At 44.8% G+C, this 21,079-nt stretch overlaps 3 protein-coding genes across 3 annotated transcripts; all 3 read left to right on the forward strand.

Moving 5' to 3' along the window:
- Positions 1-2,547: 2,547 nt before the first annotated feature.
- Positions 2,548-3,644, forward strand: plaat1 (phospholipase A and acyltransferase 1; the record flags this gene model as incomplete). Its single annotated transcript, XM_084436458.1, has 3 exons — positions 2,548-2,686; positions 2,976-3,244; positions 3,543-3,644. 3 exons carry the CDS (start codon positions 2,548-2,550, stop codon positions 3,642-3,644), a joined length of 510 nt encoding a protein of 169 aa, XP_084292584.1.
- A 538-nt stretch (positions 3,645-4,182) lies between these two features.
- ftsj3 (FtsJ RNA 2'-O-methyltransferase 3) lies at positions 4,183-12,282 on the forward strand. Its single transcript, XM_084462048.1, has 21 exons — positions 4,183-4,324; positions 4,475-4,580; positions 4,747-4,793; positions 4,965-5,044; positions 5,153-5,252; positions 6,084-6,278; positions 6,375-6,490; positions 6,615-6,719; positions 6,911-7,011; positions 7,113-7,199; positions 7,304-7,456; positions 7,694-7,829; positions 7,951-8,144; positions 8,471-8,594; positions 9,100-9,184; positions 9,425-9,548; positions 10,388-10,482; positions 10,583-10,685; positions 10,876-11,059; positions 11,432-11,526; positions 11,629-12,282. Exons 1-21 carry the CDS (start codon positions 4,258-4,260, stop codon positions 11,900-11,902), a joined length of 2,571 nt encoding a protein of 856 aa, XP_084318174.1. The 5' UTR covers positions 4,183-4,257; the 3' UTR covers positions 11,903-12,282.
- A 1,573-nt stretch (positions 12,283-13,855) lies between these two features.
- On the forward strand, positions 13,856-16,293 carry lim2.2 (lens intrinsic membrane protein 2.2; the record flags this gene model as incomplete). The annotated part of the gene is made up of 4 exons (XM_084436319.1): positions 13,856-14,033; positions 14,403-14,543; positions 14,725-14,859; positions 16,223-16,293. 4 exons carry the CDS (start codon positions 13,856-13,858, stop codon positions 16,291-16,293), a joined length of 525 nt encoding a protein of 174 aa, XP_084292445.1.
- Positions 16,294-21,079: the final 4,786 nt, after the last annotated feature.

Genomic DNA, 21,079 nt, shown 5'->3' on the forward strand with positions numbered 1-21,079 from the left:
TGTAATCCTCCTCTTCTCTCCTCTCCTAGCTAGCGGTCAGGAGAACGGGCGGGGCTAACATGGTGACGACTGCTGGTTGGCTTAGGGCATCCAACCAGAGATCAGCCACTGGTCCAGCCCTCCGGGGTCAAGGAGAAGAGAGACACCCCTCCTCCCGGCCCAAGAGTGAACCATGCATTGGTAGTCCTATTGATACAACCACAGTCGCATTATTTTCCAAGCAAAATCTTTTTTTATCTCTTATTCCAAGCAAGATATAGGCTTTTTTTTTTTTTGATGTAGCCTAACATAAAAAAAACACTGTGTCTGAAGTTATGTCTACACTCTCACAAGTCCAGCACTCAGGTTACCTACTAATTACGTTTATAGATCCACCATAAAAATCTGAACTGTAGAACACGCTGTAAAACATTGTTATGGTTTCTATGTCGCCCTCTGGCGAACAGTTTTTGTTCCAATCAAGATTATTCTGCATCTGGGCCTTTATTATCATTTAATTTAAATTCACTTAGGCCTACAACGTAATGAAACTCCTCGATTTAAACGCCCTTCACTTTCTTCTTCAGTGTAATATTCTACTTCGGATGATTTGTGTTGATAATTTGTATCTGATATAGGCCTATGTCATTCCTCATATACAACTTGACCTGAACCAATGTTGTGCAAGGAAACGGCTTGAAAGCATCGGGTGACCTGTGAGTGCTAACCTGCTGTAGGCCCCTTTCGACTGTCACCTGTCAAAGTCAATACCAGTTCACGACGTGTGCCCATGTGAAACACAACCTATACTCGGACCTCTTTCAGCCGAGCAATCTAAAGAACGATTCAAAGAATTCTTGTATTTGCTGATCACCAGGAGGACTGTAAATAGAAGACTTGACCAAAACTGACATTTCAAAAAGTTCGGACAAAAGATGGAGAATTGAAATGGTGAGGAAGAAAAAGCTGTTGCTGTTGGAGTAAGTATTTCTCTTGTGACAAATAATGTAGCTCAATGTCAATGTTTAGTCGTTCAATGTAATATCCAAAATTATAGTATTATAGTCTATATAGACTATAGGCAAACTATGTTCACTATTTCTGAAATTGATTACTGAAATATTGGAGGGATCTAATAAATTATATATATGGTTTAATGTTCCGCCACATACTGTAGCTTCAGCTTCATTAAATAATAATAACATCCTCTCCCAGGTTGATATAGATTTCATCCAATGCCAGCTGTATTCGAGATATTCTCTCTGAGATAGAGTGCAAATGAATTCTCTCAATACATTAGCTGTAGCCTATGATAATTCAGGATTTCTATTTGGGAATGTAATGTGCTTTCTTAATTGCTCTGTGTATAGAATTATTTGGTACATTTTGAGTTTTCTTTCAGTCAATATATATTTATTTTCAGTGCGACCAACATAGGTTTAAACTATTTTTCCGTCGGTTTCTCTATTATGTGAAAGCCATTGTGATTGCTTGTGTGGCACAAGAGCTTGTGTGTATTGTCTGTGTGTTTATGTGTGACCTTGCCCTCTACATTGTACCTGGTTATCCAGCACTCTCTCTCTCTCTGGGAAATTAGTTCATCCATCAAGAGCACAGAGATCCTCAAAAAAGCTATTTTCCTTGTTTGTTCTCTATCTGTTTCATGTGTGTCTTACCAAAATACACCAGACATACTAATAATGAAATGTGATGTCAAGTGTGGTGTGGTTGTGTGATGCTGCTTATAGCAGGAGGACAAAGAGTCCAGGCAGTGACAGAGGGGGTGGAGTGATGGCATGTTTCATCAATGTCTCCGTTTTCAGAATTTGTGGAAGCATGATGTGGGATGGATAGACAAAGAACAACTTCTAATGTGAGTAATGCTTTGTGTGTGAGGTGTTGTTTTTGTCATTTGTCATCACCAGCCCTGCATTACTCATGCTTGAGTAAGTAGGGACAGTATGGTGGTCAAAACTATGTCAGTGACCTTGTTGACCTTTCACAGTAAAGCCCTCTCTCAGCACATATTGGGATAATAAGAATTGTGTGGTTCCATCTCAAATACACTCAATATAACCATCTATTTGAATAGATATTAGTAAGATTTTAGATTTTATTGATTGTTACAAAGTACATACCTGGTACAGTAGGTTCCATAGAATGTTTACCTCAGGTTACTGTCTAGGCCAGTTCATCCTATTCATTAAACAGAGTTGTAACTGTTGGTCATTGATATATTTCTATGAGGTGTTTATGAAATGAAAAGTTCCTGCACACTCTCGACTTAACTTGCAGATAAACTTTAATAGGACAATGTTTCGGTACGCAGACCTTCTCTGGGTGAACTTTGTAGAGTTTGTAAGTTCACGTGAAGAAGGTCTGCGCATTGAAACGTTGCCCTATTAAAAATTATCTGTAAGTGAAATAGACAGAGTGTGGGAGCTTTTTATTTCATTACTATTGGCTTGCTCCTACGCACCTGTCATATTACCTGCCTTATGAGGTTATACCATACTGTTTCAAGTGTAAATACAGTATCTTGACTCCCACTCTACTTTCTCGCTGCAGATGGCCTCTAATGACCCTGACCTTCTTGACCCCCCCGGGGACCCCCAGCCTGGCGACCTCATCGAGATCTTCAGACCAGCCTATCAGCACTGGGCCCTCTACCTGGGAGATGGTTACATCATCAACTTGACACCTGTTGGTCAGTTGGAAGCAGTGTGGGATGAGCCCTACTGTTTAATCCACATTCTTACACAAACATTTGAGTAAGACTGATCTCATGCAAGAATGAATCACGCTGTTAATATGCAGCTTTAGGTCTATCAAAGAATGGTGTTCATGACCAATCTGACCATAACTAATTCAATATGTGTAGACTGGTACACATGATCCGTAGTAGTGTAATGTCTCTTCAGTCCGGATCTCCTGAAGAACAGGATTTGTAACCATTTCCCAGCCTCTATTAGATGTTTCTGCATGTGTCTCTGTAGATGAGAGTCAGGCGGCCGCCATGTCCAGTGTGAAGTCTGTCTTCAGTCGCAAGGCGGTGGTGAGAATGCAGCTGTTGAAGGAAGTGGTGGGAAGCGACACCTACCGGGTCAACAACAAATATGACGACGACCACACCCCTTTACCTGTCTGTGAAATCATCGAACGAGCTCAAGTTCTTATTGGCCAGGAGGTGTCGTATGACCTGTTGGGCAGTAACTGTGAGCACTTTGTTACCCTGCTGCGCTACGGGGAGGGGGTCTCTGAGCAGGTACCTCACTCATTTTATCTTCCATTGTCATTTCTTTCTCTCCCTCTTTCTCTTTATTCCTCTATCTCCTTCTCTCTCCTTCTCTCTCTCTCTCTCTCTCTCTCACACACACACACACACACACACACACACACAAACAGTATGCACACGCGCGCACACACACACACACACACACACTTCCTATCTGTCCTCATGTGGGGCTTTGAAATCCCCTAGGTCCTTCTTACTATTTGATTCAAACTTGTATCAATGTTATTGTATTAATTTGTAATTATTATTTACGTATTCGTATCCACAGGCCACCCGAGCCATTGGGGCGATCAGTTTGGTGACAGCTGCAGCCAGTGCCTTCTCTGTGCTAGGACTGATCAACACTCGCTCCAGAAACAGACCCTTCTGAGAGGCCTAACAACAGCACCGCTGTACTACTGGTCAGAAGTATAATTCATATCTGGCAACATTTTAAAAAGTATATAGATTAAAATGATTCACATTCAAATGTAAAACATAGTGCAATAGGCATGTTATAATAACAAAAGAAATGCATTGGGTAACATTTCTGACATTAAAATGCAGCATCTTCATGGTTATAATTTGGACATTAAATGGATTGGATGGTTTGATAACTGGAGATTACTGTAACATGTAACATCTGAAACAGCTTGATAGAGGCATACAGATCAAAATTAGGAAAAATAAAATTTGCCATGTTGATGTTATTGTTTGAATGAACTACAATAAAAGAATCATTCATGCACTTCGTCACTGATTATTTTTATGCTGAAAAGTAAACATTCGTAAAATGTACTAGTTATTTTGTCCTTTTAGTCGCTGCTTGGTTCAATAAAGTTTCACCACTTCAAATCAAATGAAACACTGACGTAGAATCCCTGCGCCAGCTAAATCACACGTGTTGTTTTTACGGAGGTGGCTGGACGTCTTGTGAAACAGTAATTCGTAATAGTCCTAGATAGATTAAGTTGAACCATAAGTGACCTTCCACATCAGCAAACATGGGAAAGAAACTCAAAGTTGGAAAATCTCGAAAGGACAAATTCTATCACTTAGCTAAGGAAACAGGTAAGATCTACAATGTCACACAAGGCACAATTAATTTAGCTTGCTAGCTATAGCAAGATTAGCAATTTGGCTAGCTAAATCGGTTAGCTAGTGATAGAAAACCAATGGAAATGCTTATGGCCTCTGAAATGATTTTTTTCCCCTTTGCAGGATATCGTTCTCGGTCGTCCTTCAAGCTTATCCAGCTCAATCGTAAATTTCAATTCCTCCAGAAAGCCAGGGCTGTGCTTGACTTGTGCGCTGCTCCAGGTGGTTGGTGAGTAACAAGCTAACGTTAGCTAGCTCAAGTTATTAGAACCTTCCTCGCTGAGGAGTGTATCCTAACTTATCTGAGGAGTTTATCCCGACTTATCTGATAAATCAGTTTTAAACTCCGATGACTGATACTGTTTGCTGACACCACCCGTTCTGCCTCGTCCCAGGTTGCAGGTGGCGTCCAAATTCATGCCCGTGTCCAGTCTTGTCATTGGTGAGCTGAACTTCCTTGCCTGTCGCTGACATACCTAGCTAACTTTACATACCTAGCTAACTTTATTCACTAATGTGAATATTGTGCCATGAGAGCATGTTTCCAACACTTCAGAGGTATCCGTAGACTTGTTAAAGTTCTTATTCTAATTCTCTGCTCCTTTCTTCGTAGGCATTGATCTGGTCCCCATCAAGCCCATCCCCAATGTGGTCACTCTGCAGGAGGACATCACCACAGACAAATGCAAACAGGTAGGTGGTCAGCCACGGAGTTAAAGCCATTTAGATGAGGCTCAGCACATATAGACAGGTTTGTCATTGACAGACTGAAGATGTGTTTGATCTGGCTCTTGTCTTCAGGCTATCAAAAAGGAACTACAAACATGGAAGGTTGATGTAGTCCTAAATGACGGCGCTCCAAATGTTGGAGCCAACTGGGTGCATGATGCCTTCTCTCAGGGTAGGTAACAACAACATAAAAATCACGACACTGCCTGAATACGCACCCTCACAGCACAATCCAAATGATAGAGGCATGCACTTCAATATCAGTGTTGATGGATAAACCGTGTTTCCCCTAGGATTTTTTTTAAGATTTAGAATTTTTAAAACTAGTGTCGCGGTTTCAACAGTGTCGTCATACACGTGCACAGTAAGGTGCACGGTAAGGTGTTTATTGGTACATTTCTCTACACAAAGGAAATTAGTGCACATAACTTAGGTAAATACATATTAACAATATTTTTTTCCAAAAGATGAAAACATATTACTCGAAAAAACATTTCCTGCAGAAAATGTGTGAATGCTAAACAGCTGAAAATAAATTGCAAAAGCATTGCTGAAAATGCATAGCCTAAATGGGGGAAAATGGGAACTAACCCATTTAGTCCACAACACATGGCTAATGTTAGCCTAAAGTGCATGCCTCACATAGTTACTAACACCAGAAGACATAGACTAATCTGTGGTTACTTATGTAGATAGCTAAAGCAACCGAAAATATTTTCATTTCATCTCTCACTGTCAGAAAATGTCCGCTAGCCGCAATGCTAATTTTCGCTAAGTTAAACTCCATTGACTCCATGCTAAAAATGCTAGCGATCTAAAAGTCCGCAATTCATTTATTTTTTTGCATTTTGGGTCTGTCAGGAGGGGCAATTGTAGGGGAAACACTGATTAAAAAAAATCATTTGGATTAGAGTTTTGAGGAACTGTGCCACAGTGCACAAACTGGACGTGCCTCTCATCTGGTCACTTGACCGCCCGTTTACTCCGTCCATCTCCTCCCCAGCCCACTTGACCCTCATGGCTCTGAAGCTGGCCTGTGAGTTCCTGTCCAAAGGAGGCACCTTCGTCACCAAGGTGTTCCGCTCCAAAGACTACCAGCCGTTGCTCTGGATCTTCCAGAACTTCTTCAAGAAGGTGCAGGCCACCAAACCCCAGGCCTCCAGAAATGAGTCTGCCGAGATCTTTGTCATCTGTCAGGGTGAGCAACCTCAAGTCTCCTATGGTTTTACACGTCTGTGACTGTGAATGTTGTGTAATAGTATTTTGAGTAATATAATTTTCGCCTCCTGTTCAGGCTTCTTGGCCCCTGACAAAATCGACAATAAGTTCTTCGACCCCAAACATGCGTTCAAAGAGGTGGAAGTTCAAGTAAAGACAGTGAAAGACCTGTTGCCTGTGAAGAAAGCTAAGGTGTGTGTGTGTGAGTGAGAGAGAGAGAAGGAGCAAGTGCATGTGTGTTTCTTCACTCAGTGAATGTCTGACTTGGCTCTAGTTCTTGGCGTTTTAGTGACTATTTGCATCTCTACCACCTCAGGCGGAGGGATACACAGACGGTGATCTGATCCTGTACCACACCTTCTCTGTGTCTGAGTTCCTCAAAGCTGAGAACCCTGTGGACTTCCTGGGCAAAGCCAACGAGGTGAGATGCAAAGCCACAGTTGCCCAACTATAGCCAGTAAATCACAGGCAAAACGGTGGTAACAAGACAAAATCAAATGAGTCATCCACTGAATTAGCACAGGCTAAAATATGACCTCACAGTAATATCAACTCTAGCCACATTACTACAATTTTATTGACAAATTAGTACACTTTTTATTTCCTCACCAGATCACATTTGACAACCCAGATCTGGAGTCTCACCCTGCCACCTTGGACGAGGTCAAAGAGTGCTGCCGTGACATCAAGGTCCTGGGTCGCAAGGAGCTCCGGTAAGCCAATCAAGACTCTGCGCTACTTGAATCACCTGCTGCTTCCTTCAATCCTGGATGCTCTTGAATGACCTTTGACCCTCTGTCCCCTGTGTGTCTAGTTTGCTGCTGAACTGGAGGTCAAAGCTGAGGAGATACCTGGCTAAGAAACTGAAGGATGAAGCCAAGCAGCTGGACAAGGATATCAAGTATTAACCCCATCAGAACGGCCAATGGAACACCGACTCGATGTGCACGCCAGTCTTGTGTTCAGGTGATATGCTAACACTTAGTCCCCTCTGAATGTCCGCAGCCTAAGTTCAGGTGAGGAAGAGAGCGACAGCGAAGAGAAACCGGACAAGAAAACGGTGGCAGAGAAGAAGGAAGGTGAAGCAGAGGACGAAGAAGAGGAGATGGAGAAGAAACTGGCGGAGCTGAAAGCTGAAGAGGTGGCGGAACTGAGACGGTACGTTTCCGGCAATAAGTTTGTTTTGTTACTTCCTCCACTGAGAGGAAGTAACAAAAAAGCTTTTTAGAATGTTACTGATTTCGGAAGCCAGATACCCGCTTACCGTTTCTCACCATCAACAGTGGTGCATTTGCAATGATATGGACATAATGCTGTCTGATTGCACTGATGTAGCGTATTCCCATGGGTTGTGCTGTGTGAAAATGTGTTATGCCGGCGTTTTTGTGCGACCAGGAAGAAGAAGAAGCTGCTGAAGGAGAAGAGGAAGCAGAGGGAGAGGGTGGCGCTGAAGATGGACCTGCCCGGCGTCTCCATCGCCGATGGAGAGGACACCTCCATGTTCTCCCTCAGCACCATCAACAAAGCCAAGGTATAGGCCCTGGATGGGACACACACACACACACACACACACACACACACACGTTTCACAACGCCAGATACACTTTTGTGTGCTCTCTCACTCCTCCCTCCTCCCTCTCCTCTCTGCCCAGGCCCTGTGTGAGATCACCAAGGGGGACATGAAGGCAGCGGACGCCCTGGTGGCGGGCGAAGAGGACCTGTACCTGTCCAGCGAGGAAGACGACGAGATGTCCCTGGCCTCCGACCTGGACTCTGACGACCTGGAGGAGGTGGAAGGGAGAGAGAAGGAGATGAAGGAGGAGGAGAAGGAGGCCGCCAAGAAGAAGTACGTTACTGCCGTCCCAGTAGTTTGACTCCTGTTGTCCCTGCTGATCTTGCCACTCTGAGGTTCTTCTGGTTTCAGCGTAAACAAAGCATCCCAAATCAGTAGAACTGTCTGATCACAGCTCTTTCTAATCGTACTGTGTGGCTTGATGCTCAGTTACGTTGTTTGGAAAACGTTCCAAATACTGCAACGCGTTCGCGATTACTTTGAACATGGCCCTGTACATGTACTCTTCACATTACCCCGGTCCTGTTCCGTAGTATTGTCATGTGCCTCAAATTCAATACCTCAATGTGTGTGTGTGTGTGTGTGTGTGTGTGTGTTAGAGTGTCCTTCAGTGCAGCGGCTGAGGAAGAGGAGGAAGAGGGAGGAGAAGGTGGAGGACTACTGGTGGAGCTGGAGGGAAAGGAGGAAAAGCAGGAGAGAGAGACCGACATGTGGTTCAGCAAGGTCTGTTAACGCGTGCGTCTCTCACACTCTCACACACACACACACAGACCAACCTGTGTTTCAGCAAGGTCTTGTTAATATACACGCGCGTCTCTCACTCACATACACACACACACACACACACACACACACACAACCAGTGTTTCAGCAAGGTCTTTTAATATACACGCACGTCTCTCACACACACACACACACGCACGCACGCACACAGACACACACACACACACACACAACCTGTGGTTCAGCAAGGTCTGGTAATACACACACACAGAAATGAACCAAGTTTTGAATTTGCTGCACATGACAGCTTATTTTGAGATCCTGTGTGGGGAACAATCGATCTGGAACCAGAAGGAGATTTGAAGTGTCACTGTTTTTCCACTTGAGAGCATTCTCTCTGTTCAGGTATTGGGGGTTCTGACCCATAGCTTTCCTCCTTGAGAGCTCTTGACACCCGGCGCTCACGTCTCTCCTCACGTCTCTCCTCTGTCACGCGGCCCCACAGGGAATCTTCGCAGAACTGGACCTGGAGGGAGATGCAGCGAGTGAGCTCCAGCAGTCCCAGAGAGTCCAGAACAAGGACACCCCAGGTGAGGCTCTGAGCTGCTGACCGCCGGAGGGGGGGGGGGGGGGGGGCAGTCCAGTCTCAAACCAACCCCTAGATCCTTACACTGACACTTGTCAGAGGATTGAGAAGGTTGAAGGAGCATAAACAATATGATGGAAAGCTCCCCCTAGCCTATGGTGCTGTTGCCACACTAGTTCAGTCAAAATTGATTTATTGCATGTCTGCATTGAGAGTTGTGTTGTTGCTTTATTTCCTCCATCAGGACAAGGGAAGAAGAGGAAGGCTGAGGAGCAGGCGGAGACAGCCCAGCCGGAGGAGGAAGAGGCGGGGCCTTCACAGGAAGCGGAGGGGGATAGCGACTCTGACTCTGACAGTGATGACGAGAGGTCAGTGTTCACACTCACGGCACGTTCTAACATTGCTGATAACGTAAGATGACAAGGCGGTATGATTAGTATGGCTGATTTCTCTTTAAGTCAGAAACTATTCTTGATATCCATAGTAGTGGTACACCAATACCACTGCCGGGTGGATCATTAACCCCTTCTGAGCTGATTTTTTTCAGCTGTGATTTTGGTGTTGTCTGAAACTTATCTAAATTTCATCAACTTAACGCACACATTATATATTTTTATTTGAAGGACAATGACAGCTACATTTATATGCCATCAATAGTTTGGTCAGTACCATATTCAGCTTGTAAAGTTGTTCAACAAAGTCTTGTTCAACAAAGTCTTGGTTATGTAATGATGTCCAAAATATTAATAACATCTTAGATGTAAATAGCTAAAAAAAAGGGTTTAGTCACAACAGTTCCCAAATTTAGCAGGCTAATTAGCAGGAAATCAGAATATTCATAACCCACACCACACCCCTACCACACATTGTTCACAATGGGCCATCATCTTGGACAAAGGACTGTAACAGCCTGTCGCCTGTCTGCGAATCAGCCAATGCGCACGAAAGAATACGCCCTCCTGAGCAAACGTTGGGATTAATAAAAAACAAACTTGACAGGAGAACGTCGGAAAATGGCAGAAGTATCGCAAAGCTAGAAGTATAAATAGAATCTGCAATTTTGTGGCGCGGACGCGACACGCCTCCCGAGAGGGATAAAGTATCCCAGCTCAGACACGCATCTCCCACCGAGCACGACTGAGCGTGCGAACCAACACGCGGTTTGCATGACAGGAAGTGTGTGTGACTTCTTCTCTGATCGCCATAGGGACATTGCTCAGATGAAGAATGGCAAGGCGGCCGGCGGGGTCCAAGGTGATGCTGATGAGGACGACCTCCAGGTGGTCCCCGTGGAGAGCACCAGTGAGTACGGGAGGACGGTGTATCAACCAATCAGGGATGACTTTAGGGTTGTCGTTGGGTTGGCTAATCGTGCGCGCGTGTGTGTGTGTCTTCTCCTCAGGTAAGCGTGCTAGGATCCTGGATCCAGAGGGCTTGGCCCTGGGATGTCAGATCGCCACGTCCAAAAAGAGAGCCAGAGACTTGTTGGACGGCTCATTCCACAGGTAAAACTCGTTGGGATCCTTGTGTGTCTGATTGTTACATCGTATATGTGAGTTTGTGTATTAAAGGAGTTGTGTGTGTGTGTGTGTGTGTGTGTGTGTGTGTGTGTGTGTGTGTGTGTGTGTGTGTGTGTGTGTGTGTGTGTGTGGTGTGTGTGTGTGTGTGTGTGTGTGTGTGTGTGTGTGTGTGTAGGTTTGCCAGTTCGGAGGACCAGTGCGAGGTGCCTGAGTGGTTCGTGGACGATGAGAACAAGCACAGGAGGAAGCCGGTGCCTGTTACCAAGGAGATGGTGGAGGAGTTCAAGGAGCGCTGGAAGGAGATTAACGCCAGACCCATCAAACGAGTGGCTGAGGCCAAGGCCAGGAAGAAGAGGAGGGTAAGGAAGAGGGAGTAGATAGAGGGTAAGGGGAAGAGAGAGAGTAGATAGAGGAGAGGAGGAGATAGAGGGTAAGGAAGAGAGAGTAGATGGAGGGTAAGTAGAAGAGAGAGAGTAGATAGGGGAGAGGAGGAGATAGAGGTGAGCAGAAGAGGGAGAGTAGATCGAGGAGGAGGAGGTGGTGAGGAGAAAGAGTAGAGGGAGGAGAGGAGGAGAAGGTGGATAAGGAGGGGAGGGAGGATGTAACTAGGGATGAAAGGCATATGAAAGTGTTAAATAACGGAGAAAGAAGGTGAGGAAATGTATAATGTCAGAATGAATAGAAATAAAGAAATGGCGTCTTCTAACATGTAATGTGTGCGTGCGTACTAGATGCTGAAGAAGATGGAGCAGATCAAGAAGAAGGCCGAGGCTGTCGTCAACACAGTGGACATCGGCGAGAAGGAGAAGATGGCTCAGCTCAAGAGGTACGACCCGCTTTCAAAATGACCAAAACGAGGTCTTCTCCCCCTCAGCACACACTTGTGTGAATGAACCACCTTTCCCCGACGTCCTCTTCTGTCCTCCAGCATCTACAAGAAGGCGGGCATGGGCAAGGAGAAGAGGGAGGTGACCTACGTGGTGGCCAAGAAGGGCGGCGGCTCCAGGAAGATGCGGCGGCCGGCCGGCGTCAAGGGGACCTTCAAGGTGGTGGACGGACGCATGAAGAAGGACATGAGGGGCATGCAGAGGAAAGAACAGCGCGACAAAGGGGGCAAGAAAGGAGGGAGGAAAGGAGGGATGAAGGGAGGCAAAGGAAAAGGCAGAGCGATGAATGGCGGGAAAGGACGCCCGAGGAAGTAAGATAAGGACCCGTAGCTCCTAGTTAGGAGTTAGGTTAATGACCCCCCCCAACCGCCTGTTTGGCCTGGACATGCAGGCGAGCTAAGATGGACGCCGCATTTACCATGGAAATGTGGGTCCACTGCCCTTTAACAAACCCATGGTGGCTGCCTGCGCTGAAAACCGATGAATGCTGGAGGTAGCCTCTTGCAATTGTTTTGTAAATGAAAAGGATTGCTGTGTCTTCTGTCAGCTTAGAGAGGATACGCGCTTCCTGTCCTGAAAGAAGCTGTTTCAGTGTAAAGCCGTAATATGCGAGGATTGAGTTGGGTCTGTAATAAAATGGTGTTATGTCTTTAAAAATGTATTTAAATACATTATGCATGCGTTTTCCAGAGATTTCCCATGATTCTTGTAAATAACTGATTTCACATTTACAGCAATAAATGATTCCATGAAGTCAGTCTTCTGAAAATGTCTCATCAGGACTCCTATTAATTGGATTTTCCCTATAATACTAGAAAGCGCAATTTCTCAGCTTTCAGCAAGTGTTGGAGGGAGGATTTTTTTTGATTTGTTAGATATTTTTTTTATATTATTAATTATTTGTTAGATATTTTTTTAAATGTTGCCGGTGACGTGGTCGTATTCAAAGGGTTAAGAGAGAAACAGGTGTGTGTCACAGTCTTGCAGCAGGCAGGCAGGTTCAGTGGTGAATATGGTGAACCCAGGTTTGGCACGGCCGAACGGAGATGTCAGGCCCCATGATCCCGAGCACTGCCAGGGCTGATCAGACACTTTATGGTAACGGAGGAAGGATGGAGGGGGGGTGAGAGGAAGTTAGAAGAGAGTGCGAAAGCTAGATGAACTGGACTGAAAAAGAGGGAATAGCTTTCCAGCGGGGTGATGTTGGGCAATAGGGGGATGGAGGGGGAATGAGGGAGAGAGGGATTACCATCGTTCACATGTTGCCCTCGATCCTTCCCCTCTATTGTATGGGTCACAATGAGGAGCATGGGGAGAGGGCTTAAAAAGGACGGACACGCAGACGGGTATAACACTGACGAGAGACGGCAACCAACACAGGTATCTGACAACCCTCTCTTTCTAACATGCATACCAATGGACCATAAACACTGATAATGATACTAGTCAAGATGAGGAATTTGGGTTTTGGAGATAATTTTTGTTGTTTTTTTTAATCAATTTTTGGTGATTAAGTGAGAGTTCTTTGGAGTTAGACTTTGACACATGCCAATGGACTACAAAAGTACTGCTATGGAATACAAAAAAAGTACTTTATGATGCTGATGTGAAAGGGCAGTTAAATCACCAGTTTTTTTTGTCAACTTTAGTTGCTTTTTGCCAGACAGGAGCTAATGTTAAACTATGTAAAACTACTCAGACCAGCCCAATACAGCATTCGTAGAGTAATATGCTGACAGATCTATTGCTCTGCATCAGAAGGTTAGTTGTGATGTGCCAGGGGGAATTAGGCCCAAACAATAGCCTGAAATGTCTGTTCAGCACTTCCATTGACTCAACCATTTTGGTTAAGTGCTTTGTTCGGTTTAGCCAATTTGAGTGGTTTTTTTTGTTGGGAGTTCTTCAAGTTCACAATGAACACATTGCTTTCTAATTGGATAAAATGCAGTGTCTGAAAGTGTACAAAACTATTCTTGTTTGCAAATAATAATACATTTGATTAGAATAGCCCTGAATGGTTTGATGACTAAAGAGCAGCTGAGTGTTCAAAACGGTACGGCTGCAGGTGTTGATTTGGTTTTCACTGAAGTCAAATCCCTCATTTTTCTGAGGGGTCTTCTCAGCATATGGACGGTAGTCAGTTGGGCTGGGAAGTGACCTTAGTAGTGCCGGGTGGTCAGTTTACATTCAGGCTGTTCCTTTATCGTTTTCCCATCTCCCTCCAGCTGTGGTGCATTCAGGAGGACTGTTATCCCAGGATTCTCCTTGATGCTGTACACTTTAGCAGGAGGGGGCACCCTCTGTGGGCTGGCCGCCCTGGTGCTCCTTATCGTCTCCACAGCAACCGACTTCTGGATGCAGTACCGCTACTCGGGCAGCTCGGCCAATCAGGGCCTCTGGAGGTTTTGCATCAATCACAAATGCCATGCCCACACCATCACTGTGGGTGAGTGAGATGCCACACTGTTAGGTTCAAAGGTAATTTGAAAACAGCCCTTATCTCTTGGTCCAGTCTTTCAAGGTACGGTAATATTTAAAGTGACTCATGTCTCGTGTGCGTCGTCCCTTTTTACCTTGGCATATAGACCCTACATCTTTACAAAGATGAACCTGTAGTTCTGGACCAGTGATTTAAGTACACACAATATACTCACACCTGTGTTTATATATTCTAAAACACCTACACTTCAGCTTCATGTTTGTTGCGATGACCGAAATCACTGATGGGGACAGAGCAGTTGACTCGAAAAGCTCCCAGGAGACGGATACCTACCCAGGACATCCCCTAACCTTTGTGCCCTCTCTGCCTGCACAGCCTTCTGGGATGCGACGCGGGCCTTCATGCTGCTGGCGGTGCTGAGCTGCTTCGCGGGCGTGGTGCTGGGACTCAGCGCCTTCGCCAACGGCACCAACAGCAGGAGGGTCCGTACCGGGGGCATCGCACTGGTCCTGTCCGGTTAGTTAACACCACTCACTGCAGAGAGAGAGAGAGAATGTGTGTGTGTGTGTGTATGTTGAGGGGGGCTTACAGATGTCAAGCAAGGTAACATTACTGTAGTGAAACATTGCCAACAACATTGCAACGTTGACTGATTTCTAACCCTCTGTTGAGTCATACTCTCGTTCTGTTTTCCCAGGTTTCCTGGCTCTGCTGGCTCTGGCCATCTACACTGGGGTGACAGTCACCTTTTTTGGCAAACGCTTCGTCGACTGGCGTTTCTCCTGGTCCTACATCTTAGGCTGGGTGGCCATCATCTTGTCTTTTGCTGCAGGTGCAACCCATTCTTCAACTGACACCATCTGTCCTGGGCTTATATTTCAGACTAGTTTGTACTCTGTTTATGTGTCCTGCCATCCTCGCTTCCTTCCCTCTTCTGAGAAATCACTGATGGGATGTGACTGGATGGGTAACAGTTGTGTCGAGAAGCACATGCTTACACCTATCCAGTCACAGTGGATCAGACACTGCATTATATAGACAAAATATTGGGACATCTACACATTACACTTACAGGAGCTTTTATAACATCCCATTCTAAATTCATAGGCATTAATATGGAGTTGGTCTCCCCTTTGCAGCTATAACAGCTTCCACTCTTCTGGGAAGGCTTTCTACAAGATTTTGTAGTGTCTGTGGGATTTTTTTCTCATTCATTCAGAAGAGCATTTGTGAGGTCAGACACTGATGTGGACGAGAGGGTCTAGCTCACAGTCTCGGTTCTAGTTCATCCCAAAGGTGTTCACTGGGGTTGAGGGCAGGGCTCTTTGTGGGCCAGTCAAGTTCTTTCACACCAACCTCACCCAACCATACCTTTATGGACCTTGCATTGTGCACTGGGGCACAGTCATTCTGGAACAGAAAAGAGCCTTCCCCAAACTAACCCCACAAAGTTGGAAGCATAGAATTGTCCAAAATGTCTTGGTAAACTGAAGCATTAGGGGCCTAGGCCAACCCCAGAAAAGCAACCCCAGACCATTATCCCTCCTCCACCAAACTACGCAGTCAGGCAGGTAACATTTTCCTGGCATTCGCCAAACCTGGACTCGTCCATCAGACTGCCAGATAGAGAAGCGTGATTGGTCACTCCATTGAACACGTTTCCACTGCTCCAGAGTCCAGTGGCGGCGTGCTTTACATCACTCCATCCGACGCTTGGCATTGTGCTTGGTGATGTAAGGCCCTCTCGTCCAACATGAGTGTCTGACCTCACAAATGGAGCTTTTAAGACATCACCTGAAGAGGATCAATGGGCAAATATTCCCACAGACACTCCAAAATCTTGTAGAAAGCGTTCCCAGAAGAGTGGAAGCTGTTATAGCTGCAAGCGGGAGACCAACTATGAATTTAGATTGAGATGTCATAAAAGCTCCTGTAGGTGTAATGTGTAGGTGGCCCAATACTTTTTTTTTCCATATAGTGTACCTCAAGTAAGTGTGGCATGTTTCGAGTATCAAAATTGGGACCATGAAGATAGAGTTGACTTTTGCCAATGTCATTACTTACACCTATCCAATCTCTTCAGATCTACTTGGGAGGTAGTAGTTATTAGGTGTTCACCAGAACCCCTTTCAAGGCTTTAAAGTCCATCATCATTTGACTGATCCACCCATCTCTCCTTGACTGGTTCTCTCCAGGTGTGTTCCAGCTCTGCGCCTACCAGAAGAACGTTGCAGAACCGGCCCCTCCCAACATTCCAGACAGCTAAATGAGAGATGCACATCTATACCTGCACAAAACCAAGGAATACAAACCGCCAAATAGCAACCAATCTACTGCCAGACGGACATCCTCGTCACTCTTAGATAAGGGACTGGGACAAGGGGGGAGGTTGTTACACCACCTCTGATCAAATATGCTGAATAGAATAAATGGATAGAATCGTTTCAATGGATTCTCTTTGTTCAACTTACTGAAACATGAATGATTTGTTTAAAGTATCACATTTTAAAGATGGAGAATGTAAAATGCATGCAGTACAGAGCACAGCCTGTGGGTGGCGCCGTAGTGTCATGTTGGTTAAATGAGGAGAGGACTGGCCTCTGTCTACCACACTGATCCCTGGTAACACTTTTACAGCTGCGTGTCTCCCTTTGGGTGGTCTATATTCATCAAATATTCAGCTTAATCCACTACACCTAACCTTGAGCACTTGCTGTATATTAACAGATGTGCAGTTATACAAATTAAATAATATATACTCAGGGAAATAGGTGTAGATGAATTTTCATACACGTGTGTTCTCATAACCAGGATGATGGGGAAGATCATTCTCGTACACATTTTCCAGAAAGCCTACAGGTTGGGGTGCAAACAAAGAAATGTTTGCATAAATGCTGTTTTATCAGATTAATCACACTACCTTATCTTAATTAATGATACCTAATAATCTGGTAGTGGCAGTGCTTCTTGCAACATTTATTTTCGAACACCAAAGCCAGTCTCATCCCAGCTAACATGTGGGCCCCACATGGGTTATGCTTGGGCTACATGGGTACCAAGTGGGAAAGGGCCCAAAATAGCCACCTTAGCCACTCCTCAGTAAAAGGCACATGATAGCCTACTTGGAGTTTGCCAAAAGGCACCTAAAGGACCCTCAGACCACAAAAAAAAACTAGTCAGGATTGAGGGAAAGGTGAATGCAGCAATGTACAGAGATCCATGATGAAAACCTGCTCCAGAGCACTCAGGACCTCAGACTGGGGCGAAGGTTCACCTTCCAACAGGACAACGACCCTAAGCACACGGCCAAGATAACAAAAGAGTGGCTTCGGGACAAGTCTTTGAATGTCCTTGAGTGGCCTAGCCAGAGCCCAGACTTGAACCCGATTGAACATCTTTGGAGAGATCTCAAAATGGCTGTGCAGCGACGCTCCCCATCCAACCTGATGGAGCTTGAGAGGATCTGCAGAGAAGAATGGGAGAAGCTGCCCAAAAATAGGTGTGTCAAGCTTGTCGCATCATACTCGTTCATCAGACGTCGTTCTCCATTTTCCCACCTCCCATCTCACCACTTCCCAGACAAATAGGCCCAGTCTCAATGTCCACCCTAAACCCTCAAGCCCTGAGCCCTCACACTTATTGACCTCACCTGGTAAGAGGTTGAGTGCGAGAGGCTGCAAGGGCTCGAAATGGTATAAAAAGGAATGGGACAGCACTTGCGACATCATGTTACATTGACGTCAAAACATATTTCTTACTATTGTGGGTGTGGGACCTTTTATTTTACTTTACGTTATGTTTTTCTTGTAGGCCTACATGTACATACATTTTGGGCTGAGTCAAATCCCCTTTACATTATCACAACCCTCTGTTACCCTCAAAACATTTCTGTTCAACTTGTTGAAATCATCTCATTTTGTGGTCATAAGTGAACTACATTAGGCTACTTCCTGTGATTCTTGTATGTTATGAATCCAAAAGTATTCACTCAAGAATGACACTGAAAATTGGTCGTGAATGGGTCTTCCAGCACAACCCAAAACATATTTCCAAGGCAACAAAGGAGTTACTCAAGAAGAAGCATTCAGTGGCCTAGCCAGTCTCCAGACCTTACTCTCATAGAAAATGTATGGAGGGAGCTGAAGCTTCAAGATGCCAAGCGACTGCCTCGAAACCTCAAGGAATTGGAGAGGATCTGCAAAGAGGAGTGAACCAAAATCCCTCCTAAGATGTATACACACCTGGTGACCAACTACGAAACGTCTGACCTCTGTGCTTGTCAACAAGGGTTTCTCCACCAAGTAGGCTACTAAGGTAAGGTGCTTTTACTGGTAAAAGCACAGTAGCTCCAAATGGGAAAAAGTCACAATGAAGACAAGGACAAGGAGTCCTGCCAAATGCAGCAGGAGTCCAAAGGATTTGGTCTTCTTGCCTTTACCAATATGGAGACCACGCGGACCCATCATCAAGCAGCAAACGCGGTATCTACGTATTTATACTGTAGCCTATATATGGTCCTAGCAGTCAAAGCTCTCGCCGTCGCTGGTTGATCTTCATCTCCTGCTGGTTTGCCCCCCCTACACCCCTGATCAACCACTGCTCCTTTGTGCCGAACCTCTCGCCGGCAATGCTGATAAACATTGTGGACATTGTTAACAAGCGCAAATTCATAATAGCTGTGACCACATATGTGCATGCCAGACCCAATTGTTGTGCGTGGCTGTAAGCCAGCGCACCTATAGCGTTTGTCCGGTTTTACTTACTGTGCTGAAAGGGACTAGTAAGATAAGTTGACTGTGGACATCGGATTCTTCCACCCAGGGCTATAGCCGCAGCTTGTGTGCAAAGACCCTATCACAAGAGAAAATTAAATAGTGTAAAGTATAGCACATGTGCTGTGCAGGCCTGCCCTCCAGTGTTAGGTACAGTATAGGAGTGTTTTAGACTCCTTGGAGACAGTAGACAGTACATTCCATGGTATTCCCTTACCATGGAATGTACTGTATTATAATGTTATTTGATGAAATAAAGCCTTTTGATCCATTTTCTAAACATGCCTGTCTGTGTTGGCCTCTGAAGATTCCTTTCTAACTGATCTGGCTGGGAGAGAGGCGCAGTGGCTAGATAGAAATAGCTCTCTCAAGTTAGTTTATTTTATTCCTGTATTTTCTTTTACCTGCATTTTGTTTTAAATGTCCTTTTTGGCATTTAGTTTTATATGACCTTTTATGTGTTGCACTTTGTCTCATGTAAAGCACTTGCCTTGTTGCTGAAATGTGCTATACAAATCAACTTGCCTTGCCTTGCATTCTTTTGTCGTATCTTTTTGTCTTGACTTGGAAAGAATCTTCTGGAGAAAAATGCAGTTTAAACCAAATTTATTGAGCACGCCATTCGGTCAAATTTCGGCGGTACTGACTTACAGTAGGTTGTATCCGAGTTGATATACTTGGCTTCAAGCCAATGAGCACACGATAAACAAACAATTTTGCATACGAGGGAGGTACATTTACAACTAGTCTTGTAATTGGTCAATAGGTGTCACTGGGCTCTGCCCCCCTCTGGACTGGGGGCAGTCTTGGGTTTCTTCCTGTGTCCTGCTTTGATCACCTGTAGACTTCCTGACTTCTTCTTCAGAGGTGCCATCTCTATTGTTCCTCAGGGGCAAAGGAATGTTGACTCAGGACAGGACATGTGTTGTCATCTAGATGTTAAACTAATTAAGTTAACCAAGTTCCTACAGAATTGGAGTTTATCATTATTCTTAATAAAATGATTACTACATGAGAGTAATACAGATGTATGGATGTAATACCGTATAAAAATACACTACATATCCCCCCTTCGAGGCGTCTTAACGCCTCGACACAAAACAACATTAAACATAAACAATCCCCAAAACACATACAAATAACCAAATCATCACACAACAACAAAGCAAATCGGGGGCCAGAGGTTACTAGCACTTAGCCCCTCCGAAGGAGAACAGCCCTCAGCGCTGTCTCATCTCCTCGTCTCACGCTGGAGCCATCTTCAGACATCAAACCCCCAGGTGTCGCAATCCTCTCTGACACCCAGAGAACAATGTCCGCAGCAAGATGGTAAGCTCACCCCGTCCGAAACAGGGAGAACACTCCAGGAATGTCCAAGAATGACCCTCAAGTCATCCGTGACTCCACACAGTTCATAGCTTCATGCTGGTGAGGGGCAACCACGCCTTGGTAGCCCACTAAATGCACTCCAGGATAGTCTGAAAACATCAACACAGAACTACACAAAACACAGAACATCCTATAGACATAGACTAAACCTAAATTACTACAAAACAGAACAATCCAACCAAGGAGACGTGTACACACACCTGAATCAAAAACACAGGTGAAATGTAGACGACCCCCTGCTGCCTGATTAAACAAGAGAACAATATACAGACAACAGATGACCGTCAGCCCCCAGGATGGCATACACCAGGCATGGCTAGGGCCCGGCCCCCAGGGTCCGCGGTATCTGTAAAACAACACTCAACACAAACCGAGGTTAATGACAGAGGGGAAGGCCTAACGCCAACTCCTCACAAACACATCATTATGTGAATGAATGCATAAACGAACAGCTTATGGCCATTCATTGACTATTGAAACACAAACTCCTAAATCAAAGTGAGAAACATAACCTATTTGAATTGACTAAACAGCTTTGTAAACCAATTATCTAAACTAATGTTATATGAAACCATAACTGAATACTCCTACTATTATGAAATTCCTGTAATAAACTGAACTTAGCATCAAATCATTGATAATCATTCAACACACATGACTTTTTGTTTTTGTTTTTCTGAACAAAAAGATGGTTCATACTCTGGAGTCCATACTCAACTAGTTTGCTTCTCTAATAATCTTCTGGAGACAAGTGTTTCTCCAAAATGTCACAGATGTAATAAAAAATATTCCTCATCACTTCAACTTCAGTAATGAACTCAGGCTCAGAGGTGACAACGTAGGTTATCACCGCTATCATTCTCCTAAAAAATTGATTCTAAAAATGTAAGA

This window comes from Borostomias antarcticus (genome assembly GCF_949987555.1).
Source record: "Borostomias antarcticus genome assembly, chromosome: 3".
Lineage (NCBI taxonomy): Eukaryota > Metazoa > Chordata > Actinopteri > Stomiiformes > Stomiidae > Borostomias > Borostomias antarcticus.